The sequence below is a fragment of the Rhineura floridana genome, chromosome 2 (assembly GCF_030035675.1).
Source record: "Rhineura floridana isolate rRhiFlo1 chromosome 2, rRhiFlo1.hap2, whole genome shotgun sequence".
NCBI classification, from domain to species: domain Eukaryota; kingdom Metazoa; phylum Chordata; class Lepidosauria; order Squamata; family Rhineuridae; genus Rhineura; species Rhineura floridana.
Window position 1 is genome coordinate 144422854 of NC_084481.1, and position 22259 is coordinate 144445112.

Below are 22259 nucleotides of genomic sequence, written 5' to 3' on the forward strand. Positions count from 1 at the left end.
GCTACAATCCAGTACACACTTACCTGGGAATAAGTCCCATTGAATCCAATGGAGCTTGCTTCTGAACAGACATGTATTGGATTGCACTGTAAACAAAATTACCCAAGTAGAAGCTGCATCCATACTTCTCCCACAGTAACATCTTCCAAACTCATCCTTTGCACTCTTTCACATACAAACCTTACTCTCGACCATTCCCACCAACCATAGCCATAACGCAGCTAAACCCCAGCAAATCATTTGTCACAATATGAACGTCTGGTCTACAATAAAACCCTGGTGGCGTTTAACATAATTTACAACCAGATCCCACTTTCCATCTAGGGCAGGGTGGAGAACTTGCTTTGATCCAAAGAACTGTGAATGGAAAGAGAAAATGTACTAGTATTGTTCTGTGAATTCTTGCACAATAGAGCTAGTACTAGGAAGTAGGGAAGCTTTTCCTTTTATTGGGAGTTGCATTATATTATGGGAAACTTGAATAAAAATGAAGAACCTCTAGTAGGTTATAAAAAGGTCTTGAAAGTACATGTGCAAACAAACTTTTCTTGATTTGAATGTGTTTTTCTCCTGAAGTGTTCTACTAGGTTTTTTTTAAAAAGCCCTTTTGTGAGCAAAAGACACTTTCTGTTTGCAGAACAGCATCTTTGGATACAAACTTTTATGTCTATATAAAGTATTTGTTTTGTTGCAAGCTAGCATATGAATCATGCCACAAAGAAATTGACTTAAAGTGGTCTTTTTCTTTAAATGTCCATCTTGAGTTACTGTATGAGCAACAGATGCTTTCAGATTACTAAATTTAGAAATCCTTGTTTACAAAGGTCTATGTGATAGATGGCCAAATCCACATTGTTATACAAGAAGCATCCATTTTATGAAGTGAGCATTTAAAGTGTAGGATATTCGCAGTATAATTGTGCTAGATTTTATGTGCCAGGATACCTTTCTGTGCTGTGTGGGACCACTGGCAATATGAAATAAACCACAGGTACTTCGGGGAGTTCTTCGTTATGCTCTATCGTGTAAATGCCTGTAAATTTGCTAGTATGCATGTACAAATCCCATCTGTTACAATAGTTGGAAAATATGTGCCTTTATCAGGTAGGTAAAGCTGTCTTACTACTAGAAGCCTATGTTCACCCAAATAGTGCCTGATCCCAGTATTATTGTTTTTTTTAAATGAGACCACATTTCACAGTGTGGTCTGATTTTGCAACAACTTGTTAAATTACCCTTCTTGCTTAATATGTAATGATCCACTTCTAGAATTTCTCCGATAACCATGTTGTAACTCAGTCAAATTACTTCACAGGCAGGTCACTGTGGTTTCTTATCATTCACAAATTAGTATAATTTGAGGGGGGGTTTCCATGCATTGCTCAAGTCCAGTCTGAAATCAGTATGAGACACAAAATCATAGCAGTGCCACAAAAAACCTTTTAAAATGCTTAGCTCTTTATGATTACTTAGTGGTGATTTTGACAGGCTAGGTTAAATGGGAAAGTCTTATCTAAAACTTGTTGAAATGAAGTTAGGGTAGATTCTAGACAGGGTTTGAGCAATATATGAGACACTTCTAACATAATAGGAAATAGTATGTAATCTGCAAAATTCAGTTTCTTGGTAATATTGTTTGGTATTATACTTAATGTATACGTTTCTCATCCCCATGTCAAATCTACAATAGAGAAGCTTGGGGAACTTTAGAGGATCATAGCAAGAAATTGCTTGATACTATGCAGGCATAACTTAATATTGTGCTTGTGTGTCTCTTTTTATACTAGTTTATCTCTTTAGTTGTCTATGAAGGAGTTGTTAGGTTAAAGATATACTGAGATCCAATTATTTAGACCAAAACTGGTGTGGGTAAATTTATATAACTACTGAACTGAGCTTATGGCACAGCCACGAGCACATCTTTAATCTTGGCCCACATTTACTGTGATATCCTTCAACCCTCTGGCAATTTTGTGACAGTACAAATTACAAGTTACGCTTGTGGCAAACGCTTTACACAACAACTTTACCATGAGCATAAATCAACCTGCATTCTGGGTATGTGGATTTTGGTGCCACTGGCAATGTCCTCCTACTCTGAGTGGAGTTCAGCAGGGCTTAAAGGAGTAAGTATGCATAGGATCACAGCTTAAAGATTTATTCACTAATAGGCAAAAAACCTTGCAGTTTAAGAATGTACCTATAGCCCACAGCTATTTCTATCAAACTTTAAAAAGCAGGGAAATTGGGCAGCTATAGTGAATACACCAGGGGAGCAGGTGACCTGAACTCCTCTCTGAGATATTGTACTGCCCTACAAATTGGTCAAAATGCAAACACCATTTGGGTTGGTCTTTCACAGTCCAATCCACTTGCTGTGTAGCTTGGAAGAATTTGGTAACATGTGCCTCTGAGCATATGGTGAGTGGTGGCAACAAAGAGTCTCATACAATCTCAAAATAACTACAACAATGTTATGAGCACAGGTCAAACAGCCACACGTACTGCAAACAAGAAGTATTTGAGCTTTTGTCATTTATAAACCCATTTAAGGATAGGGGGTGGGGGTGGCAGGGCGATTGAGCCAGCGGAAAGAGCAGGCTGCGGGAGACAGCGGGGGTGGGAACACACACACACACACACACACACACACACACACACACACACACACACACACACACACACATCACCATCACTCACCTCCATTCTGCTGCTGCCTTCTCCATCATCCTTGCCATGTGGCTTTCTCCCTCCACCGTCCATTTCTCTCCTCTCTCCCTCTCTCCCTCTCTCTCCCCCCCCCCCGACTGTCTGGCTCTCCATTTTCTCCCTCGTGCTTCCTCACACAGAGCATGAGGGAGCTGAGCAGAAGGCCAGTGTGAGTCACATGTCTGTGGACCACCAATCACAGGAGCAGAAGACTTCCCCTGCTTCCTCCAAGTAACTGGAAGGGGAGGGGGGAGGGAGAGTGAAACAAAAGAACTCCTGGTTTCTACTGCGCCTGCGTGATATCACCCACGGTAGTGCATTTTTTTATCTATTAATTAAAAACAAACCATGCCTTTTTTTTTTACTTTAACCCTACTGAAGATGAAGGTCTGTGTTTGGGGCAAGCTCAGGGATTTGATTACAGATACCTTACAGTCATCTCTCAGTTTTAATGAATGACAACAGATTATGACAGCTTCTCAAGAAAAAAGTCCAAACGGCTTCTTGTCTTTCTCTCTCCCATTTTTCACTTTAACTTGTGGATTCTCCGTGGGGGGGTTGTGTATCACCAAGAAAACTTTCAGAGTTGTAGAGCAAGCGATTCTGAATCCAACAGTATAAGACTTGTAAGTTTTTGTTTTGAATTGGGACTATAGAAAGCACCAGAAAGGTTTGTGTGTGTGTATTTTCATTTAACATGGTAGAACGCGAAAAATCCCTACTGACTATAGAATACAGCCACTCTTGTGGCTGTATAATTACATCTGATATGCCAATAAAATACAACCATACCATCAAGACTGATATCTTTTTTTCTCTCTCTCAAGGTACCCCTGCTGTTAAAATCCTCATGCCTGCGCTATCACCTACAATGGAAGAAGGAAACATAGTGAAATGGCTGAAAAAGGAAGGTGAATGTCATTTTTAAGTGCTGAAACCTGCATTTATTGTCTCCTTCAGCCTTGTCGGTTGCCACCTTCTTGGTACATCAAAAAGAATTACCACAAACTAATCATAGCAGTACATTACACTTATACATTTATATCCTCTTTTTTTTAATTCAAGAAGCTCATGGTGGCATATGCGGTTATTTATTTATTTTATTTATTATTTGATTTATATCCCACCTTTCCTCCCAGCAGGAGCCCAGGGCAGTTATCTTCCTCCCATTGTATTCTCAAAACAGCCCTGTGAGGTAAGCTAAGTTGAGAGATAGTGACTGGTCCAAGGTTACCCAGTGAACATTATGGCTGAATGGGAATTTGAACCTTGGGCCACATTCACACTGTTCATTTATTCTACTACTATTCCACTTTAAACAGTCATGGTTTTCCCCAAAGAATCCAGTGTAGTTTGTGAAGGGTGCTGAATGTTGCTAAGAGATCTCTATTCTCACAGGGCTACAGTTCCCCAAGTGGTTTAACCGTCAGTCCTTCTTCCCAGAGAACTCTGGGAAATGCAGGTCTGTAAGGGGAATATGGCTTTCCTAACAACTCCCAGCACTCTTCACATACTACACTTCCCAGGATTCTTTGGAGCAAACCATGACTGTTTAAAGTGGAGCAATAGTGGAATAAATGTACAGTGTGAATGTGGCCTATGTCTTCCCAGTGCTAGTTTACACTAACCACTATACCACGGTGGCTCTCTATTACTACTATTGCATCATTACTGTTACTATAGGGCTTTAGCATTCATAGTTTTATCAACACTCTGGAACATTTCCAGCATCATGTCTAGTGACTGCTGTGGTTGTAATATGAATCAGGGTGATATACATTGCGAAAAAGAGAGATCCATTAAATTCCATTGTTCCATTTGCGCTTCAGATATTTTCTATTGAAAGATGTATACATTGGTTGGATACAACTTAAAACACTTTGATTTATACCTAAATAAAGCTTACTGTGCCTGCAAGCCTTTAGCAGGCTACCAAAACTGCTACACATTTTGCTCTTCTGACCCTTCAGGCCTGTTCTGGCCTAAGGCTTTGGACTGTTACTGAGTGAATTTGTTTTACTAAGGTTCTTACCATATATGGAGTGAGAAATGCCAGTTGTCCAAGCTGGATTTAGAAAGGGAAGAAGTACCAGAGATCATATTGCAAACATACGTTGGATAATAGAACGGACCAAGGAATTTCAGAATAAAATTGCCCTGTGCTTTATAGATTACAGCAAAGCCTTTGATTGTATAGATCACGAAAAACTATGAAATGCTTTAAAAGAAATGGCATCTGATTGTCCTCATACGCAACCTATACTCTGGACTAGAGGCTACTGTAAGGACAGAATATGGAGAAACCGATTGGTTCCCCATCGGAAAGGGCGTGAGACAGAGGTGTATTTTATCACCCTATTTGTTTAATCTATATGCAGAACATATACGAAAAGCGGGTTTGGATCAAGATAGTGTGAAAATTGGAGAGGGAAATATCAATAATTTAAGATATGCAGACAATACCATACTCTTAGCAGAAACCAGTAATGATTTAAAACTAATGCTGTTGAAAGTTAAAGAGGAAAGTACAAAAGCAGGACTACAGCTGAATGTCAAGAAGACTAAAGAAATGACAACAGAAGATTTATGTCACTTTAAAGTTGAAAATGAGGACATTGAACGTGTCAAGGACTTGTCATTAACCAAAATGGAGACAATAGTCAAGAAATCAGAAGAATGCTAGGACTGGAGAGGGCAGCTATGAGAGAACTAGAAAGGACCTCAAATGCAAAGATGTATCACTGAACACTAAAGTTAGGATAATTCAGACCGTGGTAGTCCCGATCTCTGTGTATGGATGTGAAAGTTGGACAGTGAGAAAAGCGGATAAGAGAAAAATAAACTCATTTGAAACATGGTGATGGAGAAGAGCTTTGATCATACCATGGACTGTGAAAACGACAAATAATTGGGTGTTAGAACAAATTAAACCAGAACTATTACTAGAAGCTAAAAAGATGAAACAGGTTATCATACTTTGGACATATCATGAGAACACATGATTCACTAGAAAAGGCAATACTGGGAAAAACGAAAGGGGGTAGTAAAAGAGGAAGGCCAAACAAGAAATGGATTGATTTCATAAAGGAAGCCACAGACCTGAACTTACAAGATCTGAACAGGGTGGTTCATGACAGATGCTCTTGGAGGTCACTGATTCATAGGGTCGCCAGAAGTCGACTTGAAGGCACATAACGCACACACTTTTGTTTTACTTGTTCAGAGGCAACTGCTATTTGCTTTAGCTCTGGTTACCTGCAAGACCAACTTAACTGAATTTTGGGCTCCAACCCACATGCAGGACAGATGGTAGAATCCTGAGATACCATATTTGAAAACTCTTACGTTTAAAATAAAACAACCACCCTCCCTGCAAGTAAAACGCTTAACACACTAGGGAGGGAGGTTGTGCTAGAGGTTTAAAAAAAAAATCTTACAGGGAATTTTTTAGATGAAGAAGCATTTAAAAATGTGATTTTCCATCCATGTCTATTCTGAGTTGGTTCTGCCCATTCCACCACTGGACTCTACCATATCAGTCCTTCTTGGTATGCAGCATGTGTAGATCAGGTCTCAATTGGTAGGAAGAGGTATCTCTTAAATGCAGGGAATGACAAAATCTGACCTGCCTTTTTATAGTTTTTTAGCATGAATTCTTTCGGCTTCTAATAGCCTATTCCATGCATATGCTATTAATAATAACTACTTATCCTTAGTGCTAACTAGTTTTTGAAAAATTCTATCAGTTTGCTGGTGCCATCTCTAAATTAGGAATTTTTTTTTAAAAAAAGACTGTCTAACTTTTTAACAAAATGATATTTGGGGTCATACATTATCCACTGTTCTTCCTGATCCTTGTCACCTAAAGATAGCTGTTCTTTATTAAGACATGTTGAAGGCTTTCAATCGGTGTAGTTCACTTATATTTTTAAAGAGGACTTAATGGAGGGAAAACGCCAATATAGTCTGAACTCTTGGTCTGTTAAAATTTGTATTAACATGATTAATTTATAAAAGGCAGCTACATGTTTTTTTTGCTATTTTTAATAAGGTAACCAAGGAGTTAGAAACTTATTTATTGTTGATCAAGTTATTGATTAGCAATAACTTGTTCAGATTTTTTACCCCAATTTCTGTTATGGAAGTGGGGAATTTTCTTGTTTATCTTTCTAAAATTGACTGCCTTTGTAGTTGTAGTACAGAATGACAGTACCTTCTCAGTTTGTTCCTGTATTATATAAAATAGTTCTAAACCTCTAGTGTAAATGCTTGCAATGCATCTGAAATGGTTCCACATGTGTTCTCCAAGTATGCATTATCTGTATTTCAAAAGGATACCACAGATCTGTGCACATCTCTTCTGTTTGACATTCTGGATAAATGCAGGCTTTTGGGGTTGGCTAGATTTTATCTTCATTGTTTTTAGATTTTTAATGTCTAGGTATTGTATGCCTATTTTGTACGTCGCCCAGAGTTGCTGGACAGCCAGTCAGATGAGCAACTAATAAATTCAATAAATAAATAAATAAAATTTTTGTTTTGATATATGAGGCTAATGTATTAAAATAATGGTAAAATCTCTGAAATTCCTCAGGCTCCATTTAAGGAAAGAGAGAAATGGTGGGGGGCATTTACAGGTGTTTTATTGAGCAGATAAGTAGACTATTATTCCTTTCCTTGAAATGAAATGTTTGCAGACACCAAATACCGAAAGAAGTTTGCATGTGGCTGCTGCTTAACTGTTGCCCAAGGCACCTGAAATACAGACATCACACTCTTTCAATATCCTCTCTTTGTGCTTTTCATAAACGTAATAGAGGAAGCAAAAGACAAAGACACGTGTGTGTTTCATTTCAGCAGCACAGTTATTTTACACTGCCACCATAATTGCTCAGTGTTTTAAGTGTTTCATAAAGAAAGAAAGACAAACCCAATTTAAGGCTTAGGCAAGTCACTTTGTTTCCTTTGTCTGTTAAAAGTCTTTTTCATATATTAATGAAAACTGCATTGCATGCAAAGTTGTAATATAATCAAGCCTTTGTTTCTTCAGTGCTGTAAAGAAAAGGTGTGTATTGGATGGTTTTGGCCCTAGAATTGTCCAAGAACCTCTACAGGTTCCCGCTATATCCAGTTTTAATGGCTGGCATCCAGCTGGTCTTCAATAGACAAAGGAATCTGAGTTCATAGGTCTGTTATCATAACGCAGCAGACATGATCTTCTTGAACTGAGAAGAAAATGCTGATTTAAATTATTCCATTTCAGAGATACATGAAAGCTTCTACTGCCACACACAAACTTTCATTATTAAAATGAAAGATGTATTTCTAAAAGGACAACTTGTTTTGGTTGAGGAGATGTTGAAAGAATCTGAGCTTGAAAAATACCGGCGCCCTCCATTTGTTCTCTTTGGAGGGGGGATCGCACAGGAGTATTGCTTATCTAAAAATGGTATTATGAGTTAAAATATCAGTCGTTTGAAATTTCTGCTCAAAATAATGTATCACTTAAAGAATATCTTGCCTGTTACTGGAGGAAGGTCCCCTGGGATCCTACATTGATAGTAATTTGTTGTGTTGTCCTCATGAATCCTTCACTATTCCCAGACATTTTGTATTCATAGTGGCCCTTCAACATGTAGGTCAGGATCTGCAAGCTTGACAACTTCAGTCTCTTTCTCTCTTTGAGATCGTGGCCCTTGAGCCTACAGTGGTTTCTTTCTCTTTTCCTGCTAGTCATTGATCTTGTGTTCCTTTTTAATACGTTCTCTGGGCTTCTCTGCCTACATTTTTGTTGCTAATTCAGATGGAGCCATTAATCCCCTTTAACCTGTCTGGATTGGTCTAGGTTTGTAATCAATCTTGAATTTGGCTTATTCTGAATCGGCTAGTGGTCCATATCCCTTACCTTATCCTTAACTGTTTTTTTTTTAAAAGATTTGCACCTTAATCGCTCCCCTCATCTTTTTAGTTCGTGCATACTACCATCTAGCTTTTGAAACTTCCCATGTTGTCATCCTCTTCCTATGTAGATTTACCACCTTGTTACTTGATGTTCTTCCCTGGAAACTGTCAAAATTGTGGACTTGGCAAAGACTAAAACTGCAACTGATCAGGGCAATGAGGGTGCTCAGTTTCTTCCTATTTACTGCAGCTCCAGGCCTTGGTCTATAACCCTCGCCACTTTCCCAATATACAAAATTTCCCGCTCTGGGCTCCTACTGGGAGGAAGGGCGGGATATAAATCAATTAAATAAATAAATAACATTAGATTATAATGGGAGATGGATTGGTTTTGATTTAAGCTGACATCAGTAAAAACGGGTAATAAGTCTCTGCAACTGCTTTTATAGCTCACTGTATATTATGGAGTTTCCCTGAACTTTCCAATAATTTCTTACTAGTATTGACATTTTTATTATATCTTGACTGTGTTTTAAAATCTCACTGCTTCTAAATTTGTTACGCCATATGGTTTTATAATTTCCCCCCCTCAGTGCTTTGAAATAAATTGATCAGAAATCTTGAATTATCTTGATTTTTACAGGCGAAACAGTGAATGTTGGAGATGCATTGTGTGAAATTGAAACGGATAAAGCAGTGGTTACCATGGAGTCAAGTGATGATGGCATATTGGCTAAAATTATGGTAGGAATAACTTTCTTATTCCATATGCCTTTGGCATATGAGCTGACTAATCAGTTGAATCTCTACTACATTTCTTTCTCATGATACACATACCTACTATTATGCCATGTGAAAGTGCCAGTGAAAGTACTGTTAAGGTGAATAGTTTTTTTAATCTTTGAGGACTGTTTCCTTTTAATTTCAAATGACGTATTGCCAAATGACTTTCTTATATATTGGGTGGGGAACTGGATCACCCCTGTGGACTGGATCCTTTCGTCCCTCCTACCTCTTGCAGGCCAATTGTGAAAGGTGGGCTGGGCTGACCACCTATCAATCATCTGACATCAATATGTAATATGGTATAGCCCAGACACAGGTTTACCACTTTATCTGCTATTTCTGGGGACAAGATAAAAGCACTTCCTAGAATGTAAGTAGATCTTACTGTGTCACAATGAATTTCAGTAAGCATGTTCTGGAGACTATCAGTGAAGCTTGTCTTGGATGTCTGATGCTGTAATCCTAACCAGGTTTACTTGGGAGTAAGTCTCACTGAGTTTAGTGGGAGACCTGGGATACGTTTAATGGGATAAACATGTTTAGAACTGCAGCCTGAAATGGGTTTCTTTGTAAAAGCATCCATGCTACAGCTTTTCTTGGCTTAGGCTGCAATCCAATACACACTTACCTGGGAGTGAGTCCCATTGAACCCAATGGGGCTTACTTCTGAGTAGACATGTATTGAATTGCAGCCTGAAATAATTAACTTGATAACTAACTTGAGGAGCATGCAGTAGTTAACACTAACTGTATAATATGAGACTCTCTTGCAGAATTTGGGTTCATTGTTAAAGAATATACTTGGCTTTCTTAGCTTTTAGAGTAAGACTGACACCTTTACTGGATAGCCAGCAGAGCTTGGCAATCCTACCCACTTCAATGAGTATTTGGGATGGTGATACTGCTGGGTGGAAGGAGCATATTTCTCTCTTTAGAGCAGAAAACATTTACATTATGTGTAAGGGTATAGACATCAGCCTGATTTTCCGCCCTCCATTTCAGAAGGAAGAAGGCAGTAAAAATGTCCACTTGGGTGCACTAATTGGATTGCTGGTAGAAGAAGGACAAGACTGGAAGCAAGTTGAAATACCAAGTGACACAGGCGATGCACCTTCTTTGTCTGCACCAGCAGCAGCAACAGCAGCTCCCTTTCCCACCCCGAGAGCTTCTGTATCATTGGTGCAAAAAGTAGAACACCATCCTGGAAAACTACAGTGAGTTTCTGTATACTTTCTGAAACCAATGCTTTCACTGCTAGTTTATAACCCACGGAAAGTTAGTGCTTGAGGAAAACAAAATTTAGTGTCCTCTAACAGGGTTGCTACTAAGCCATAACAAAAAGAGTAGACTTGCATGCTGTGCCGCCCTGGGCTCCTGCTGGGAGGAAGGGCGAGATATAAATCTAATAAATAAATAAAAAGGGGAAATGTATACAACTTGTGAATGAAGATGCAGGAATCCTTAACCAAGAATCGTTGGTTTAAATCCTGAAATAAGAGACCTGTCCTGCCCGAAGTTGAGACACTCAGACTCGACAGTAGTGTTTTCTCTTTCTATTAAAGTAATAGACAGTTGCAAAGCAGAGCGCCTCATGAAACTAACTACTCTTTCTAGGAACTTAGTTCCTCTCGAGCACTAGCTAAGCATGACTTTGCGACTATAGACACTGAGTCAGCAACTGGGTTCCTCCCTGAGTCTACTTAAGTCGTTTGGGAGTGCGCACACAAACAAAGGCTTCTCCTTAGTTGAGTCTGTTGAAATTCCCACCTCGACTGTCTCCAAGAGCGGAGCAAGAGTGAAGCTTTGGCCAGTCTTTCGACTTCCCCCTCCGAAGGAGGGGGGCTGCTAACTGACAGTTCAGGCAGGGGAGGTGGAGGTGTTCCCCGCTGGGAAGCGTCTGACGGGCCTGGCTGAGTTCCTGCAGGGGGGTTTGGAGCTGTGGGTGCTGTCGGGGCACCCTCTAAGTCTGTTCCGCCGCCAATCTCAAGTGATTTGTTCCAGTCTGCATCCTCATCCTCTGTCTCACCCCCGCCCGTCCACTCTTGCCTGGTGGGAGTCACAACAAGACCAGTTACATTTAAATGGAGCTATAAACTTTCAGCAATAACAATGGTATTAGTAGTGCTAGCTGTAGTAGAGTAATATAAAAAGCAATGGTAGCTGGGTCAGTCCATAAGAAAAAAAACCGCTCAAATTCACAGTTGGGCAGTACCTTTATTAGGACCAACCAAAATGTCATAAAATAGAGGCAAGCTTTCAAGTTCTCCAGTACTCTTCATCAGGCAAGATGTTACACAAAGTGTGTGTGTGTGTGTGTGTGTGTGTGTGTGTGTGTGTGAGAGAGAGAGAGAGAGAGAGAGAGAGAGGAAAATAATCCTACAGTTGTAGAACATCTAGTAACTGTGCATGACATTGGAAGACTTTACATTCTGAAATGGAGGATGTCTACCATGAATTATGGAGGTAGAAGAAATGGTAGAAGGCATTGAAATAAGAGACCAATTATATTGTAATTGGGCTTTGATGTTCTTCATGATGGGGCATCCTATAATGTCAAGGGGTCCTTGAGGTGAAGGGTTTATATCTTTTTGGAATTACTTGGAGACACAAAGATATACTTTTTCTTTGAGTTGAGATCTGACATTTGGTTGATCAAACATTGCAGGGAATGGCAGTATAGATATTGTATTGAGTGAGCCTGCAAGAAGGCACAGTGACGTTTTAAAAGATGAATAGAGCAGTCACTGGACAGGGTAGCTTAAAACTTCAGGGCTGCTTTAAAATGTTTCCTGAGGTAGAATTACCTTATTTTAAACCTGGTACTTGCAAATAAAGCTGTCTTTTTAGCCCAATATTGTGTGCTCTGACTGGCAGCAACTCTCTAAGGAAGGGACGTTGCCCATTATTATTTTCTTCATTTTAAAATATCAGCTATATGGTTGTGATGGTAGGTCTTCTTAAAGTTATATTACTTACTCCCAACTTTTTGACCTTGTAAGGGGCTGGAAATGCATAGTGAGTTTTGTTCATTTACTAGTCATTCCTTTTTCCCCCTTTTTTTTTTTGGCCAGTGGTGGTGTAATTATTTGTGCAAAAATAACCAACTCCTAAATATTCAAAACTAGGCATAGCAAGGGACGTAAAACTTGATAGTTCCCTGCTATAAAATTAGGAATCCGTTCATCTGGAAATAGGTCCCCATATACAAAGATGATCCAAGTATTGGTGGAATTCTAAAGTTTGTTTATATGTAAATAACAAGTTGATAAAATATTTTCCTTGTTGGGTGCTACATTAAATATGTTTAGTATTCAGGCTGTGCTATTGCAAAGTGGAAAAACCTGAACAAACCTCTTAACAATTAAGTGGAATATTTTGACACTTTAAGAATGTCTAGAATGAACTGCCATCAAAAGTCAGATCTAGGCTATACAAATGGGTTCTGCGATAAGATGTCGCAGTGTGAAGTTCTTTGTTCAGGCTTCCAGCCACACCGTTCCATGTCCCCTTCTCCCTGGTTTTGCAGCCCTCCCCACAAGAGGCAGTCAGCACTCATTGGACTGTTAGGGGATGGGGTCCTAAAGATTTTTTTGTGTATATGGACTTCTGCAAACCTCAGGGCTACTTTACTTGAGTCTGTTGATACTTTCCTCTTGTGCATAGCTGTTGCTATTTTAATTTTATTTATTTATTTATTTCATTTTTAAACCGCCCATAGCGAATAGCTCTCTGGGCGGTGAACAATTTGGATTACAGAAGTGACAGCACTCATAGGCTTGAACTGGAAATAGAATATAGGATGATGGTATATAAATTCCTTTACATGACCCTTTAATGCACTTTTTGCTTTGTCTTTAGGTTTCGGTTAAGTCCTGCTGCTCGCAACATTCTGGAGAGACACGGACTTGATGCAAGCAGTTGCACACCCTCAGGTCCTCGAAGCATCTTCACTAAAGAGTATGTCATCTGTTCACCCGTTTCTCTGTCTGTTTCTGTATTTCTCCATCCAATTCGTGGGAAGGGTTAGTGCTAGGTAGATGTTCTGATTGACTTGATGCCTAATTGAATGGATATTGAAAGCTATTTTGGAAATATTTCTAATAGTTATTAGATTCTGCCATGTTTGAACTCTGAGATAAGTTACATTCTGTGTTGCCTTTAATGGAGATTAGTTTTTAACATGAAACTAAGGTGGAGCCTTGCTTTTGTGGGGCTGCCCTTGAGGTTGGTCTGGAACCTGCAACTGGTGCAAATGTAGCGGTGTGACTGCTCACTGGGGCAGGGTAAAGCCAACATGTTATCCTGATGCTGAAAGAATTGCACTGGTTGCCCAGTAGCTACTAGGCCAAGTTCAAGCTTCTGGCTTTGGTGTACGAAGCCTGTGCAGCTTGGACGAGGATATCTGAAAGATCATCTTACCCTTTATATGCCCGGTCTATCACTGCACTCTGCAGGTGAGGACCTCTTGCAGATAACATCTTATCAGGAGGTCTGTTCCACACAACATAGGAAGCAGACCTTTAATGTTGTGGCACCAAGACTTTGGAATTCCCTCCCCTTAAATACTAGACAGGCACCATCTCTGTTATCTTTTTGGTGCCTACTAAACTCTGTCCTCTTTCAACAAGCCTTTTAAGTAGAGATTGTATCCCAATCTGCATCTGTGTCAGAACTACTTTTTAATACATTTTTAAAGATGTTTTGTTTTAATGGTTTAAAGTATTTTGTTCTTAAGATGTTTTGAAGTGCTTTTAGTGTTCTTGTTTGTCATCCTGGGCTCTTTCTGGGAGGAACAGCAGGATATAAATTTAGTTAGTTAGTTAGTTAGTTAGTTAGTTAGTTAGTTAGTTAATGTTAAATACCTAATTTCTAGCGAGGGCAGGTCAGTGTTTGTAGCTGCTCAAGGCACTACAGAAATGACAGGATTATCCTGAGCACAGATGAACCCCACCCCACCCCATGTGTCTGTTACTCTCAGAGCTTTTAAGAATTGTAGCAGAATGAGAGAGAGCAGGGCATGTGAAATATCAGGTGCAGGGCAGCAGAATAGTCCAACAACTGGGGCAACAGAGGAACAATGAAAGACCACACCATCTAGTCCCTGCTCATATATTGCTGCTGTGTTGAGGAACAAAGGCATGGGGGCTGTGCAATTTTTACCTTTGTGAAAAGACAAGGACATAACACTATTGAGTCTATTAATGAGACCAGGAGAGTTAGTTTAGTTAATTAGGGACTCTAGTGTGATATGGGGAGATGTGTGGCCTGGTTGTGGGTGGTGATACCATGCCCCAGGAGGGATTTAATACTGGGAACGATCTATCGTCCCCCTGATCAAAATGCTCAGGGAGACCTTGAGATGAGATATGAAATTGAGGAAGCATCCAAACTAGGAAATGTGGTAGTAATGGGTGACTTCAACTACCCAGACATAGACTGGCCGCATATGTGTTCCAGTCATGACAAAGAAGCAAAATTTCTAGACATTCTAAATGACTATTCCCTAGACCAGTTGGTCATGGAACTGACCAGAGGGATGGCAACCCTGGACTTAATCCTCAGTGGGGACTGGGACCTGGTGAGAGATGTAAGTGTTGTCGAACCGATTGGGAGCAGTGACCATAGTGCTATTAAATTAAACATACATGTAAATGGCCAATTGCCGACTTCCGGGAAGGGTGACTTCGCTTGTGCCTGCTTTTTGAGACGAGCTCTCATCTCAGAAGAAGCTTTTTCAGTTTTAAAATCAGTCAGAACATTCTTTTTGACTGGTAAAGATTTTCTCCCGGGCAGGGAGAAACGTAGAGATTAACCACAAAAGCCTGTTTTTGTTGGGAGGACTGGATTTCATTAATTTATGAGAGAAGGTTCAGCCAGCAAATGCCGGACGGACTTCCAACAAGCTCTAACTGATTAAGCGACACGTTTATCTTTTCTTCAAAGAAAAACGGACTTTAACAGGCAAGCATCCTTCTTTCTATTTTTTTTTCACTTGGTTTAAATCGTTGCAGCAAAAAGAGATTTGTCAATGAATCAGCTATAAAGAATTTCTGGGTGAGTTATAACTCTTCTCTTTTATTCACGAAATTAAGGAGGAAAGAAATTGAAAAAGCTTATCTTTGTTTTTATTGCAAAAAGCTGGCCTGGAAGTGCATTCTAAAGATACAAACGGAAGAGGGATTTCTATTTCGAGGAGGGGAAAAAAAACAAATAAATTTGATTTATGAACTTTGGAGTATTATATGTCCGGGACTATTTTCTTTTTGGTCTATTTCATTTTGACGAATCTACTTGTTCACGACGCCACTAACTGTTTTGAAGCTGGGAACTAAATTTGTTTTGTATTCCTGAACAAATAAGAGCTAAGGCAGGCTGTACTGTCTACACTGTGATGTCATCAAGCCTGGAATATTAACCCAATTGTGGCTGAAATAATTTTTGTTTTTGTGGTTTTAAGAATGGCAATCAGGAAAGTGGCTGAGACCATGGAAGAAATTATGTTTCAGAAAATAATGGATGAGATTGAGATAACGAAACAAACCCTGAGACAGGGTAGACAGGAGATGAAAATTGAATTAGGCAAAATGACACAGGAGCTTAAAGAAATAGGGGATCTTGTGAGAGAGGAGACTGATGAGATTAGAGATGAGAAAAGAAAAATTAAAGGGAAGATACAAGCCCTGGAGATTGGAACAAATGTGGAATCGGAAAAAGATCTGGAGTTTATGGATAATAGAAACAAAGTTTACTGTTTGGAATTCAACGTTGTCTCTGAAGAAATTAATGAAGATATTAGAGATAAAGTTATCAATGTCTTGGATAATTTTCTGGACTGGAATGATGTGATGGAGCTTGACATAGAAAAAATCTATGGAATTAACTACAGATATGTGACAATGGAAAAATTCTCAAGAGATGAGCCAGTGCATTTTGTAAAAAAGAAGGACAGAGATATGACTTTACAACAATATTTCAGCAACATATTCAGAATTGATGGCAAGGAAATATTTGTGATAAAGGAAATTCACATCAGACTCTTATTATATGACTATGGCTATGACAGCAAGATTAATATGGGATACTGATAATGGAAGAATGGATACTGAAACTACTGGACTGAACAGGACTATTGAAGATGGAAGATGGAATTAATATTGATAATGGAAGAATGGCTATTGAAATTATTGGATCTAACAGGTTTGATGAGATGGATTAATCTGTATGTTTATTTGGACTATGGCTATGACAACAAGATTATTATGGGATACTGATAATGGAAGAATGGCTACTGAAATTACTGGACTTAACAGGATTATTGATAATGGAAGAATGGCTGCTGAAATTACTGGACTTAACAGGATTATTGAAGATGGAAGATGGAATTAACATTGATAATGGAAGAATGGCTATTGAAATTATTGGACCTAACAGATTTGAACAAGATGGATTAATCGACATGTTTATTTGGAGAAAAATTGAAAGATCTCTCTCTCAAGGAATTGAAACCTCTCTTTGACTTTTTGTGGAAAGAATAAAGTAATGTTTATGAGATTTGATGATTAATTAAGATAACTACTGGAGGAAAGTGATTTTATAATATAATCTAAGAGACAGGATTGTTATATATTGTAGACCTATAACTGATCTGCGACAAATCGGAAGTCAACATTTTATTTCATTGTTTAATTATTTTTGTTTTGTTTTGTTTTTTGTCTTTGAAAATTTGAATAAAAATTAATGATAAAAAAAAAAGTAAATGGCCAATTGCCAAGAAAATCCAACACGGTCACATTTGACTTCAAAAGAGGAAACTTCACAAAAATGAGGGGATTGGTAAAAAGAAAGCTGAAAAACAAAGTCCAGAGGGTCACATCACTCGAAAATGCTTGGAAGTTGTTTAAAAACACTATATTAGAAGCTCAACTGGAGTGCATACCGCAGATCAGAAAAGGTACCGCCAGGGCCAAGAAGATGCCAGCATGGTTAACGAACAAAGTCAAGGAAGCTCTTAGAGGCAAAAAGTCTTCCTTCAAAAAATGGAAGTCTTGTCCGAATGAAGAAAATAAAAAAGAACACAAACTCTGGCAAAAGAAATGCAAGAAGACAATAAGGGATGCTAAAAAAGAATTTGAGGAGCACATTGCTAAGAACATAAAAACCAACAACAAAAAATTCTATAAATACATTCAAAGCAGGAGACCATCTAGGGAGACGATTGGACCCTTGGATGATAAGGGAGTCAAAGGTGTCCTAAAGAACGATAAGGAGATTGCAGAGAAGCTAAATGAATTCTTTGCATCTGTCTTCACAGTGGAAGATATAGGGCAGATCCCTGAACCTGAACTAACATTTGCAGGAAGGGATTCTGAGGAACTGAGACAAATAGTGGTAACGAGAGAGGAAGTTCTAAGCTTAATGGACAATATAAAAACTGAAAAATCACCGGGCCCGGATGGCATCCACCCGAGAGTTCTCAAAGAACTCAAAGGTGAAATTGCTGATCTGCTAACTAAAATATGTAACTTGTCCCTCGGGTCCTCCTCCGTGCCTGAGGACTGGAAAGTGGCAAATGTAACGCCAATCTTCCGAAAGGGATCCAGAGGGGATCCCGGAAATTACAGGCCAGTTAGCTTAACTTCTGTCCCTGGAAAACTGGTAGAAAGTATGATGAAAGCTAGATTAACTAAGCACATAGAAGAACAAGCCTTGCTGAAGCAGAGCCAGCATGGCTTCTGCAAGGGAAAGTCCTGTCTCAGTAACCTATTAGAATTCTTTGAGAGTGTCAACAAGCATATAGATAGAGGTGATCCAGTGGACATAGTGTACTTAGACTTTCAAAAAGCGTTTGACAAGGTACCTCACCAAAGGCTTCTGAGGAAGCTTAGCAGTCATGGAATAAGAGGAGAGGTCCTCTTGTGGATAAGGAATTGGTTAAGAAGCAGAAAGCAGAGAGTAGGAATAAACGGAGAGTTCTCCCAATGGAGGGCTGTAGAAAGTGGAGTCCCTCAAGGATCGGTATTGGGACCTGTACTTTTCAACTTGTTCATTAATGACCTAGAATTAGGAGTGAGCAGTGAAGTGGCCAAGTTTGCTGATGACACTAAATTGTTCAGGGTTGTTAAAACAAAAAGGGATTGCGAAGAGCTCCAAAAAGACCTCTCCAAACTGAGTGAATGGGCGGAAAAATGGCAAATGCAATTCAATATAAACAAGTGTAAAATTATGCATATTGGAGCAAAAAATCTGAATTTCACATATACTTTCATGGGGTCTGAACTGGCGGTGACCGACCAGGAGAGAGACCTCGGGGTTGTAGTGGACAGCACGATGAAAATGTCGACCCAGTGTGCGGCAGCTGTGAAAAAGGCAAATTCCATGCTAGCGATAATTAGGAAAGGTATTGAAAATAAAACAGCCGATATCATCATGCCGTTGTATAAATCTATGGTGCGGCCGCACTTGGAATACTGTGTACAGTTCTGGTCGCCTCATCTCAAAAAGGATATTATAGAGTTGGAAAAGGTTCAGAAGAGGGCAACCAGAATGATCAAGGGGATGGAGCGACTCCCTTACGAGGAAAGGTTGCAGCATTTGGGGCTTTTTAGTTTAGAGAAAAGGCGGGTCAGAGGAGACATGATAGAAGTGTATAAAATTATGCATGGCATTGAGAAAGTGGATAGAGAAAAGTTCTTCTCCCTCTCTCATAATACTAGATCTCGTGGACATTCAAAGAAGCTGAATGTTGGAAGATTCAGGACAGAGAAAAGGAAGTACTTCTTTACTCAGCGCATAGTTAAACTATGGAATTTGCTCCCACAAGATGCAGTAATGGCCACCAGCTTGGACGGCTTTAAAAGAAGATTAGACAAATTCATGGAGGACAGGACTATCAATGGCTACTAGCCGTGATGGCTGTTCTGTGCCACCCTAGTCAGAGGCAGCATGCTTCTGAAAACCAGTTGCCGGAAGCCTCAGGAGGGGAGAGTGTTCTTGCACTCTGGTCCTGCTTGCGGGCTTCCCCCAGGCACCTGGTCGGCCACTGTGAGAACAGGATGATGGACTAGATGGGTCACTGGCCTGATCCAGCAGGCTCTTCTTATGTTCTTATAGCTTCTTATCATGCCCTTCAAAACCCCATTGAATCTCTCTGTTAGCCCATTAGTGGCGGGATGGTAAGTAGTGGTCTTTAGATGTTTTAGACCACAACATTTCCACATACATTGCATCACTTCTCCCATGAATACACTGCCTTGATCCATCAGCACTTCATGAGGGAAACCCAGCCTCATAAAGATTTTTAATAAAGCCTCTGCCACTACAGGGGCTTCTACAGATCTTAGTGCCTCTGCATCTGGGTACCTGGTGGCAAAATCCACCACCACCACTAGATATTTCTTGCTATGCCTTGTGGGTTTGGAAAAAGGGCCCACCAAATCTATTCCCACTCTATAAAAGGGTTGTCCAATTATGGGAAGGGGCTTTAAGGGTGCCTTAGTCTTTACTCCACTTTTTCCCACCTTTTGGCATATACCACAAGATAGACAATGTTGTTTTACATCTTTGGAGATGTTTGGCCAATAATAGTGTGCAGCCAATCTCCTCTTGGTCTTTTTTATTCCCAGATGTCCTGCACATGGGACATCGTGGGCTACCTCTAGCAATCTGGTTCTGTATTTGCTAGGTACTATCAATTGCTTCACTGGTTCACATTCATCCTTTCTCTCAGCAGGCATCCACAGTCTATATAAAATCCCATTTTCACACACAACTTGATTCCTCAGTTTGTCAGTGAAAGGAATCTGTTGGGTCAGGGCTTGCTCCTTTATTTGATTCAAACTGGTATCCTTATTTAGTTCTTCTCTGAAATGCTCTGTCTCTTCCCCAGAGACCAGTTGATACAGTTTGTCTCCTTCAGCAGGCCTTCCAAGGGTTGCTATGGTGACCTGAGGCTCACAAACAGATTCCACCCTGTTTGTTTCAGCCCCCCTTAACATGGCTTCTGTTTCTCTGCCAAGTTGCTGTCTGGTCACCACATATATTTTCCCTTGTGCCCCCATAACATCTCTTCCCAGTATCACTGGTTCTTGTTGTTGGGCATTAATGCCTACTTTATATCTGCCCTCTCGGCCTCTCCACGCCATTTTCACCAGGGCCACAGGCAAGCTTTCTGGTTGACCCCTCACTCCTTGGATATTCACCGTTTCCTGAGGTAATATTTCTTCAGATTTTATTAAATCTGGCCTCAGTAACGTCTGAGCGGCACTATTGTCAAGCAATGCCCAATAATTTGCCCCTTGTACACTCACTTCCTCTCTCAGACTTGAATCAAGGTCTGTTACTTCTGTCCAGTTTATCTGGCAGAACTGAACCTTTTTTGTGGTTAAATCTTTTGGTTCTATTTTTACTGCCCTTGCCTGAGCAGGATTACTAATGGGGTTGGCAACCTCACATTGAAAACGTAGGTGCCCCGGTCTACCACATTTGTAGCATAGTTTCTCCTCTGTTTTAGGGTACACAGATCCACTCTGGGGTGTCCTGTGCCCTTCAGATTTTACTGGAGGACTCACTCGCTGTGGTACCACATCCCTTCTGCCAGCATTATATAGTCTGGGTTTAAAATCTCTTGATGTTTTCCCCACCCAGCCAGTTCTATTGGAGGCAAAGTGATCCGCCATCTCTGCAGCCTCCTGCACCGATGTAGGGGAACGGTCTTTGACCAGGAGCCTTATTTCTGGTGGTAACTGATGGTATAATTGATCCAGTATCATGAGGCTTTTCACCTCTTCCACTGACTGGGCTTTGGCACTACTCATCCACTTCCCAAATATATCCATCAGCTTTGCTCCCAGTTCAACAAAAGACCTCCCTGCTTGGATCTGACAGTTTCGGAATAATTTTCTAAAGTAGTCAGGTCCCAGTCTGAACCTTTTGTATACTGCCTCTTTAAACTCAGCATAGGTGACGGGCCTGTCTGAGGGGAAATATTGGTATACCTCAGCCAATTCCCCTTTGATCAAGTTTGATAAATACTGCATGTATTTATCTTCAGGTAGCCCCCACAATTGAGCTGCCTTTTCAAAGGTTGTGCGATAAATTTGAGGATCTTGACCAGGCTCATACACAGCAAAGTCCTTTGGAGTAATTTTTATTTTTGCTCCATCTCTGTCTTTCCTTGTCTCCTCAGAGTGAAATTTCTCTCTATCCAATTTTAATTTTTCTGCCTGTAATTCCGCATCCACTCTCATTCTCTCAGTTTCCATCCTCAATCTCTCAGTTTCCATCTTCAACTTCTCAGTTTCTAACTCTCGCTGTTTATCTTTCCCATCAGCTTCCATCCTCAATCTCTCAGTTTCCATCTTCAACTTCTCTCTCAAGTACTCTATATAAGCGGGATTGCTTAAGTATCCTTCTGGGGTCTCTTCCCTGACAGGTTGTTTTTGCTGGGCATTTGCAAATCCTATAAGTGCTACCCTCAATTCATCTACCCCTTTACCCTTGTGAGGTAAATTGAATGTTATACACTTCTCCACCAGCTCCTCTCTTTTCATTTTTATATATTCAGCCATGGTCACTCACTCTTTGCCACACACTCTTTGCCAGTCACTCTCACAAATAATCTTGTTTTGTTATTTCTGTTAGCCACACCACTGTTAGGGATTCTCTAGTATTCGTACCACCGCTACAGCCAACACCTGTGACGTAGTCTCCTTTGTCACCACGTGTCTTTGGGACTCTCTTTGGTTCGTATCCCACCGCTACTGCCACCACCTGTGACGCCCTTCCCTGGCTCTCCCTGTCAGGTTCCTACCTGCTCGTGGTTACTGCCTGTCACTAGGCACCACCAGGGACTCCACCAGTCCGGA

The 22259-nt window shown here is 40.2% G+C and overlaps 1 protein-coding gene across 5 annotated transcripts in view; it reads left to right on the forward strand.

Annotated features, from left to right (window-relative positions):
- PDHX (pyruvate dehydrogenase complex component X) overlaps positions 1–22259 on the forward strand; it is a 108775-nt gene that overhangs the window by 8492 nt on the left and 78024 nt on the right. For all 5 annotated transcript variants that reach the window (XM_061610756.1, XM_061610757.1, XM_061610755.1 and 2 more), the window contains exons 2-5: positions 3537–3620; positions 9254–9354; positions 10399–10610; positions 13255–13353. In XM_061610756.1, coding sequence (XP_061466740.1) covers positions 3560–3620; positions 9254–9354; positions 10399–10610; positions 13255–13353 — 473 coding nt within the window. In that variant the 5' untranslated portion in view covers positions 3537–3559. The remainder of the gene's footprint in view (positions 1–3536; positions 3621–9253; positions 9355–10398; positions 10611–13254; positions 13354–22259) is intronic.